Genomic DNA, 10,000 nt, shown 5'->3' on the forward strand with positions numbered 1-10,000 from the left:
GACCCCCCTCTCTCCCGGCTCGTGTGGGGACACAGATGCCGGTCTCGGGAAGGGGGGCTGGACGGTTAGAGGACCGGGTCCCGGTTAGACTCCGTTATGATTTCTGACCGTTGACGGGGTTTGTACTCTGAACGGCGGCACGCGCAGCCTGGACAACAGATCGAACTGCGCTCACGAGCCCTTAACCAAGAGAGAGCGCGAGCTCAAGCTAATGACGTCTGCCCGGAAGTGTGGTGCCTGTTCTTTCACAATAAAAGCCCAACGTCAAATTTAAAATACAAATTTAGTAAAATATTTTAATTATTTTAGAACCAGATCAAAATTAACATGTTGAGAAGAGTCAAACCCTAGATAATAGTATTATAAAATGTAAAAAAAAAAATAGATAACATTTTATTTTACTTTATTTTTTAATTTATTTGTTTTACTTCACATTATTATTTTTTATTATTATTATTTTTATTTGTATGTATTTATTTTATTTCATTCTATTTTGATGTTTTGATATTGAGTTGTATTCCCTCTGAATGTTACCATGGGTGGGGGTGGTGGGGGATTTTTATTACTCAGTATATGTCATCACTGTGAATTATTACTGAAAAATTCATAAACAAACTTTGTTTAAAAAAAAAAAAAAGAGTCAAAACTTTAAATAATCGGTTTTATAGGTCTTTTTGACACGCCAATCCATGAAGTGTTCGTTCTTTTTCCTAAATTTCTCTTCAGGGATTCATAAAGTACATTCTATTCTATTCTATTCTATTCTATTCTATTCTATTCTATTCTATTCTATTCTATGGAAGCCTGGAAGTAATTCAGCCTTTTCCAATATCCTGACTCCTTTATCTTGTTATTTAGAAAATCCAAAGCTGTTTTTCCAATATAATAAGTTTAAATGTAATTGTTCTCACTAAACCTCAACTTATTTTAATGTCATTTGGGAATAACAAAGTTTGTTTTCAAATTGTAACATATAACTTTATCTCTTTTTTTAATTATTTGAGGTACAATCTTAAAAAAGCAACCAAAAGTGACAATTTATTTTGGGAAAACTCAGTAAATACAATGTGTGGATGCCCTTTGAGTTCCTTAGTTATCTACTAATTTTTAATGTATGTAGTTTTGGTAGAGTTTTGGATCTCAAAAGATACCTCATGCCCACAGAAGTCCTAAATCACATAACATAAGATCTTCATTTTGAACATTTTTTATTTAAAATGGATAGCTTCTTACTTCAATTGTATATATATATATATATATATATATATATACAATTTTATAGCCTCAAAGTATAGTCGACTAAATTTAACTGCTTAACAGGTGATTATATGAATATTTTTTTGATCATTTTCAGTCTGTTTATAATTATTTCTATATTTTCGATTTTGAAGTATTTCATTGTGTCTTATTGTTCCACTTTTAAGGCAAAAAGAATCACCACTATCATAATCATTGAGAAAATATTCATTACGTCCTTATTTAAAAAGGCTTTTATTTTCCAAACAATAACCGGAAGTCATGTATTTGAGTTTTCGTGACATGACAGGTTTTAAAATACTGCGAAAGCGCGAGCTGTTTTGAGGGCGGTGACAATAAACACTACAACTAACAGCATCCATCTCTCCATCCCTCCATCCATCCCTCCATCCGGGTCTGTCCGTCCATCCATCCGGCCCATGGGACGAGCAGCGTGGCATTGTGGGATATTCCCTCTCCTCCTCCTCCTCCTCCTTTCTGCAGCATCATCAGTCAGAAAGTAGGGCAGAGGGTGAGCGTGCACGCATGGACACACGCACACCCTCTGTATCTCACTCTAACGCTAATCACTCTCACACACACACACACACACACACACACACACATCCATGTCCATATGTTGTGTTCACGGCTCTGTGTTTGTGTGTGTCAGGTCTGTCATCATGATTACAGCGTCCTCACGTCTCTAATGTTACTAATTCTCTGGTGTCCCCCGCGTCATGTCTGTCTGTCAGACTTCAGGCGTGCGGTGTTGTGACCATCGCTGCGCTCTGACATCAGGTTCGTTCACTCACAGCTGACCTGAGCTGAACTCTTCGTCCTCTCTGGACTTTCATTTCTGCAGGGGAGCATCTGTCTTCAGTCTCTGCAATTACTAACCGTAAATAATTTCATGAAACGTGCCACATGTAAGCAGTGGTGGGAGAGTGACGCAGACTTTACACTGTAAGAACATCCAGAGGAAACACACACACTGATACAGAATTAAATAAAAGCTACATTTCAGTGTACGGCTGGATAGATGAGACATATTACTAGTTATTTGATGTGTTGAAGTTGCTTGTGGATGTAGTTTTAACGTATTTAAATGCAGGACAAACGTGTCATTTTGAAAAGAGGAACAGAACTTTGTTGTTTGATGCCAACAGACTGAATAAACTCATCCATAAGGCCGGTGGTGTTGTCAGGGTGAAGCTTGACTCTCTGATGGTGGTGATAGAGAGGAGGACACTGTCAAAGCTCCATGCCATCATGGACAACATCCTCCACCCTCTCTAAGACGTGCTGCTGAAACACAGGAGCACATTTAGTGAGGGACTCATTCCCAGCACAGAACGCCACAGGAAGTCATTCCTGCCTGTGGCCATCAGACTGTACAACTCCTCCCTCTGACCACTGAACAATAACCGTGCAATACTCTGTGCAATAACCCTGCCACGTTAACATCCGTGCATAGACCACCTTAATTCCCAATGCCTTTGTACATAGACAATTCTAACTATTCTGCACTTTAGTATATACTCTATTATTATTTTATCTTCTTTTATTCCTTCTTCTTTTATTATTTTGACCTTCTTACATTCTGTTTATAAGAGCTCTGTAATGACCGAATTTCCCTCCCCGGGATAAATGAAGCATTTCTGATTCTGATTCTGATTTTTTTTTTGGCAACAGTGAAGGAGGATTCCAGAATGTCGGGGGGTCCGGAATGCTGGGACGGGCCTCCAAAAGGTCAGCGGTTACACCTGAGGGGTCACGAGATAATACAGGAGAGAAACTGAGGTTTAATTTTTATTTCCAGTTATTTATTACCTTTAATTTTAATCAAGAGGGTTTTTTTTTCTTTTTTTTAGGAAGTGTCATGAGCTGGAATTTATAATTTATTTCTAATTTTTTATATTTATATATTTTTATATTTCTTATTTTTGATTTTTATATTTCCTTTTATTTGTCTTTTGTTTCTTTCTTATTTGTAAAGCACTGTGTAACCCTGTTTTGAAAAGTGTTATATAAATAAAGATTATTATTAAGATAAGAGACTCCTTTATTTGTCCCACAACGGGGAAATTCATGGAGTTACAGCAGCAAACAAGAAGGTGTACAGAACAAGAATTTCAACAAGAATATATATAGAAAAAAAATGAATAAAAAAATATTATTATGAATGTCCCTTTGTATTATAATTTTACACAATGCATACACCATCTGATCTAGAATCTATTTTTTTAATACCCTAATTTGCTATTTTGATTAAATATAAACATTCTTACAGCTTTTAGTTTAACCTTGTTTGACTTAATTTGGCTAATAACGTTAGCATTTGGCCAGGCCTTTTCAACATGTTGACTTAACTCATACTTATGATTTGACTTAGTCATTTGTGGTTGAATTAGGCCAATAATCATGTCAAAATATTCAGACTCTCATGAATAACAAAACTTTTTAGAGCATATATCGTCATATTGATTCAAAATATCTTGATTATTTCTCACTATGTCTTCATTTTGACCAAACAAGCTCACATTTTGCCGAAATCTAATTTATAAGATTCAGGATCCTCCTCCACTGTTGCCAGAAAGTAGCTATCATGAGTTAACTGGTGTTACTGTATTTGAAATCATATAGCTATATGTTCTGGAACTCCTGGTCTTAAATTATGGAGCTAATGTGGAAGTATTAAAAGCTGCAGTACCCAGAGTGTCCACTTGAGGCTGGCTCCAGGAGCACAAGAAGCCACATACACACCCATTCAAAAAAGACGATCTTTACAGCAGAAATGAACATGTTTACAGCCTGGTGCACAAAATATTTTGGTCTCAGAAAGCATCTCAATTTCATAACCAGCTTAAAACTCCTCACAGGAGCTTTCAGCTAACCCACTTAGCTCGTATCTTGTACTTCTTCAGAGGTCAATATGTTTCTCATTATATCATCATTGTTACTTAATATAGTGACAATTTAACTCAGTATCTTATCCCCTTGATTTTGATATTAGCAATCATAAAATTTTGTCATAACTTCCAGTTATTTACGATCCTTATTTGATCTATAATGTAGCAAACAAAGAGCTCTCTTCAGACGTGATTAAACCGGGCTGACATCAGGACACGGACGCGGTAAACAAAGAGAAAACATTCAGTGTTGGCCCCGATGAAAGGATTGATCCTGTTCAATTGACATGACCTGAAAACTGCTGCAATCCTGCCTCACAGAGTGAAATCAGATCATAACTCTTTGATCTGTTTATCCTGCGTGTTACCACAGAGAGTCTGTGTTTTTATTCCCCACAAACACAGAGGGCCGTCGCTGCAGTGGAAGTCATTGTTGTGTTCATATGACACCGGACTGTTATGGAGCTGAGGGACTGGGTATTGTCTTGGGCCTGTCAGAGCGATTCGCAGCACTTATTACAAGGCGCTGCTGCGGATCTATTTTAGGATCCTTGTCATGACGGAGGAGCTAGAAGCTCCTCTGTAGACCTCTGTGTTCATGAGGCTCCTTTCTGCTCTAATAGAGTTTGGTCTTAACTTAGTTTAACGTTTAAACATAGCGTGCTTTGAAGCTGAATTGGGACAATAAGCTCCAGCACTTAAGCTTTCATGTTTCATTTATAACATGTTAACTATTTCCCCTTCCTTCATCCAACCCTGAACCGTACACCTCCTTCTCTCTGAGGAGACCAAGACACGCAGTCCTCAGTGCGCCTGTATGAGAGGTTACGTTTACTCCAAGTATTAAGCTCACACTGAACACTTAATCCGTCGGTTTAGCTTAAAGTGACCAAAAATGGATGCATGTAGCTTAAGCTGGAGAAGAGGGTTTTAAAAAGCTGTAATCTGAAGCTAACTAAAGCTGACGGACAAAAGCAAAGAGGATCATATTTACCGCTCTGATGTTGTGGAGATGAAGAATAAAGGTGCATTAAAGCTCCTGTGAGGAACTTTAATGCCTGCGGACAAAGATACCTCTTACATCTTAGCTGAATTTACACGTGTAAATTGTGTCTTCTTCTTTTACTTGATGTAAATATTGCTGTGGACAAGGAGATAAGATGCTTTTGATAATCTCGTCTGACACCTACCCCCTCACAGCAGTCACAGGCATTAAATATTAAAATATAGGAAATGTTATTCATGTCGTTGATGGTCTTATTTGCTTTTTTTTTAGGTCATTGATAGGCATCACTGTTGATTTTAGTCTGTTTCATAACCAGTCAAAAACTCCTCACTGGAACTTTAAATGGAACATTCAAGTACTGTAAATAGACATTGAATTTGTGCTGAAGCACTACGCTCACTACACACATATACAAAGAGTCAATACATTCATCAGCATGCTAATATTCCAGCAGTGCTAACATGTCTTTCTTCATCTTACTTTAACTTGTTAGCAAGCTTACACATGCTAACAAGTGCTGACATGACGTATAACAGAGGCTGGTGAGTGTGTTAGCTCATCAGCTATTTAGTGTTTAGAAAATAATTAAACTAATTAAAGTTTCTACCTGTAGATTATGTTTAAGGAAAAGACACATTTCATTCTCTAGGGGAACGTGAACACCCGATTAACAGCTAACGTACTCCTCTTAATTCAGTGCCACCATGATACCATGAACAGAAAAAGGAGTCCTACATGATTTAAAGTAAAAAAAGAAAAAAAAAGTTACTTACCTCAGACTGGTATCTTTGAAATCCTCATTTCAGCCTCTGTCTGAAGCTCTTCATCACTGCTACTGTCTCTTTAAAGACCCTCACAGCAATCCGGAACCCAGACATTCTGGAAGCCTCCTTCACACTTCAGTTCAGCTACTGTCTCTTTAAGGCCACCCCACCCAGCATTACGGAACCCCCACATTCTGGATGCCTCCTTCACACTGCATATTAGCCACTGTCTCTTTAAGGCCCCTCCCAGCATTCCGGAACCCCAACATTCTGGAACCCCAACACACTTCAGTTCAGCTACTGTCTCTTTAAGGCCCCTCCCAGCATTCCGGAACCCCAACATTCTGGAACCCCAACACACTTCAGTTCAGCTACTGTCTCTTTAAGGCACTTCACAGCATTCAAGAACCCCAACATTCTGGATGCCTCCTTCACACTGCACATTGGCCACTGTCTCTTTAAGGCCCCTACCAGCATTCCAGAACCCCAACAGTCCAGAACCCCAGCATTCTGGAAACCGCCTTTACACTTTGATTAAGTTACTGTCTCTTTAAGGCCCTCTCAGCATTCCGGAACCCCGACATTCTAGAAGCCTCCTTCACACTTCGGTTCAGCTTCTGTCTCTTTAAGGCCATCCCACCCAGTACCTTAACCCGGACATTCTGGAATCCTCCATCACTGTTCCCATAAAAGTAACAACATGTGTTTCTCTTTTCAAAAATGACACATTTGTCCTTTTAAGGAGATTTACCAACATGTGATGTCACGATTTTAGAAAAATCTCATGTTGTCTTGCTTAATTCCTGCATGACTTTTTGATCTGTCTCATCATGAGTAATCAAGTCAAACTCTGTCTGCTGTGATGCTAATTAACTTTATTTGAAACACCTGTTACAGGCGGAGTGATACATGTCGTAAAAAGTCACAGTGATGTCGTGCCTCTTGTCCAATCAGATTGCTTAGCTGGATGTAATTATTTGCTACTCCCCATGAACAGACCATGAACAGACCACACACGAACACAGATCGATGCTTTTACTAAGGAAAATACTTTATTTATTTGAAAGCAAAAGACAAAAAGCCTAAGTCAGGGCGGCTTTACAAAGAAGCAACAGAAATGAAATCTGGTTTGGAAAATATACTCTCCCTCTCCACTGGCAACTCGTTTTGGTCACGACTAGAAGAGGAAAACATAAAAATAAGTATTCCTTGGGTTCCCTAAATAAAGACTCAACAGAAAGGAATGTAGGTTCAGCTACCTTTAACGTATCAACATAAAAGACTCTTTGACGATCTCGCCACTGATCTACAAAGCTTAAAATATGAGACCTCCATACACACGTGTTGTATCAGTCTCCAAACATGATTTTGTTTCTTGTACGATTTCTCACAAATCTTGGCTTCGTGGTTTTTTAATGACGACGACTCAAAACTATCTGAATAAATATCTTCGGCATGAAAGTGAGTTATTAATCAGATGTTTCTTTTTCTATATACAAAAAGTGAACTGGCCTCACGTCTGTTACACACATGACAAAAACATGTTTCAGATAACAGACATTTTAAACCTCACCTGTGATACGCTCGATATGGACTTTTAAAGCCATGATTGGAAATATACAAATTAAAAAAAGAGAGAGGAAAAACCTGTGATCCAACAGCACTGCTCCCAAAAACAGACTAGTACTGAATTAATGATTGGTTTCCCAGACACATTTAGACTTCCTTACTTATTAACAACTTATATTTACAAAAATAGATACTTTATCATTTCTAGGAAAAGAAATGTTTTTGGCAAAGGCTGAGAAAGAAAGCAGAGAGAGACGCTTTTAGAAGACGGCACGAGTGTGTTTAAGGCAAAAAGCATAAAAGTCAGTGCAGGAAGTTAACTTTCAGGATTTAAAAAGACAAAGTTCGACTTTTTTAGGATGGTAGAATTGCTTGCCCAGAGTTGGACGAGAAGATTGATACCACTTTTATGCCTGTAGGCTAAATATTAAGCCGCTACTAGCAAGAAGTTAGAATAGCTAACCTAGCTAAGCTTGAGAGTGGAACCAGGGTAAACAAGCTAGCTCGGCTCTGTCTAAGTAGTTAAATAAGTCTACTTTTCATTTGCTGAAACTTATTCCTTAATTTAAGAGTTTCAGGTGAATGTAGGTGATGTCACTTTAAGACAGCGCCAAGCTAGCTTGTTTGACAAAGATGCTAGCAGCAGCTGTAAGAGGTATCACTCTCGTTTCACTTTCAACAAACAAGTTTCTCCAAAAAGTCAAACTTCTTTAAAGTAAGAAAACGTGACGGGACAAATGATAGCTAATTTGAAATAACCTAAAAATGTAGCCCTTTTCGTTAGCATTCAAGGCTAAACCAAAACTTTATTGTAATTTCATGAATTGACGCTTCCCTCGCACACGATGACCATCAAGCAGAAAAATAAAGGAATATATTAGAGGCGTAGCTCGCAGGGGCTTAAATATCAAATATAAAGATTTGTGATAAAAGAAGTCGAATGTTTCTGTTTGAGGACGTTAAAGTTTCCGTTTCAGTCAGCGCTCACCGTGAGAACGTCACAGATCGGAGCAACGCAAATATGATTTCAACGTGTCGAAGCTGTAATCTTGTCAGAAATTCGCACAGGAACCCCGAGCTGAGCCCTCACATGAAAATAATGTACAACATATAAAAGAGTACGACAAAATAAAAATACAATATGAACATAAAATAATATCAAAATGGCATGTAGGTATCTCAGGAATGAAATAAAAACATTGAACATTAAAAGAAATACAAACTACAAAGAGCAATATCTTTATGAAAAACAAAAAAAAAGGTTCTATAAATACAAAGGTTCTCCGTCAGTGTCCTGTAAAAAGCCTCACATGTCAATTTTAATTTAATTTCCATTGGAATAAATGTCACGCTACATTTTGAACCTGGAGTTATATCTGTGTTCACGTGTTCATTTAGGACGACAGATACAGCCGTGAATTTGACTCGTGTAAAAACTACTCAGTGCAACTTTACTTCAGAAACGAAGGCAGCCAGTGCCTCTTCCATATTATCATCAATACTTGAATTATTACTGTTACAGTGTTTCTGATCGAGCAGAGGAGGTCGGAGAAAACGACCGTAAGCCATCAGCAGTGGGCGCTACTGTATGAGGTTTACTCCAGGACACTGAACCATGCTCCAGAGAGGAGAGGGGAGGTCAAAGGTCACCATTGGGGTTTAGGGGAGGTGAGGGGGAGGGGAGGGTGGTGGTGCGGACCTCAGGAGGTCTCGTTGACCGTTCTCTCCAGCTCTATCACTTTACTTCTGCTCTCGTTCGCCCTCTGCTCCAGAGACCTGAAAACAAAGATGACAAGGTCAGACGACATGAAAACATCCAGACCGCTTTTTAATCTTAGCAAGGGTCACCGTATCATGATTCATTTTCCTCTTTGAGGACATGAAATACTAAACAAATCTTTGGCATCATTTAGTGGTACTTCACTTATTTCCAGAAGTAGTCTCAAACTGACGCTTTCACATCATCAATTATGACTCAGTGCTCCTCTCTACCTGGCAGGACAGTTAGATCTGCCTCCAGATGAAGCTAAATTCACCCTGAACGCTCTGAATAAAACATCACACCACAGATCCTCCAGTATTCTCCAGAATGCTTCAAATATTGTGGACAAATTAGGATGATTCTTTAAGCAAAGGCGAGAATTAAAAAGCTGACTCCAACTAACTTTCAACCAACCCGGTCTCAGGAAAAGAGGTGGAGTTGAAGCCGGCTTTCACCCCCTTGCAAACATCAACAAAGCCCTCCTGTTCCTCAAATATACACTACCATTCAAAAGTTTGGACACACCTTCTGATTCAATGGTTTTTATTTATTTTAATTATTTAGTGTGCTAACTCTACCTCTGAACAACACAACTGATGGTCTCAAACACATTAAGAAGGCAAGTCATTCTACAAATGAACTCTTGACAAGGCTCATGTTAATTAGAAACCATTCCAGGAGACTACTTCATGAAGCGGACTGAGAGAATACCAAGAGTGTGCAAAGCTGTCATGAAGGAAAAAGGGGGCTA

General features: G+C 38.6%; 2 protein-coding genes and 1 long non-coding RNA gene across 8 annotated transcripts in view; 1 reads left to right on the forward strand and 2 right to left on the reverse strand.

The window, feature by feature from the left end:
- Window positions 1-223, reverse strand: part of dgki (diacylglycerol kinase, iota) — a 98,006-nt gene extending 97,783 nt beyond the window's left edge. For 3 of the 6 annotated variants that reach the window (XM_034673596.1, XM_034673597.1, XM_034673595.1), the window contains exon 1: window positions 1-223. This exon is cut by the window's left edge and continues 254 nt beyond it. The gene's annotated coding sequence lies outside the window, so the exon portion shown is untranslated. The other 3 variants (XM_034673601.1, XM_034673600.1, XM_034673598.1) reach the window with 2 other exon arrangements.
- Window positions 224-1,522: 1,299 nt separating this feature from the next.
- On the forward strand, window positions 1,523-3,121 carry LOC117805276. Its single transcript, XR_004629390.1, has 3 exons — window positions 1,523-1,768; window positions 1,910-2,037; window positions 2,932-3,121. It is a non-coding gene; the product is annotated as an uncharacterized LOC117805276 (long non-coding RNA).
- Window positions 3,122-6,946: 3,825 nt separating this feature from the next.
- creb3l2 (cAMP responsive element binding protein 3-like 2) overlaps window positions 6,947-10,000 on the reverse strand; it is a 40,099-nt gene continuing 37,045 nt past the window's right edge. The window contains exon 12 of the mRNA XM_034674027.1: window positions 6,947-9,263. Coding sequence (XP_034529918.1) covers window positions 9,188-9,263 — 76 coding nt within the window. The 3' untranslated portion in view covers window positions 6,947-9,187. The remainder of the gene's footprint in view (window positions 9,264-10,000) is intronic.

This window comes from Notolabrus celidotus, chromosome 21 (assembly GCF_009762535.1).
Source record: "Notolabrus celidotus isolate fNotCel1 chromosome 21, fNotCel1.pri, whole genome shotgun sequence".
Classification (NCBI taxonomy): Eukaryota; Metazoa; Chordata; class Actinopteri; order Labriformes; family Labridae; genus Notolabrus; species Notolabrus celidotus.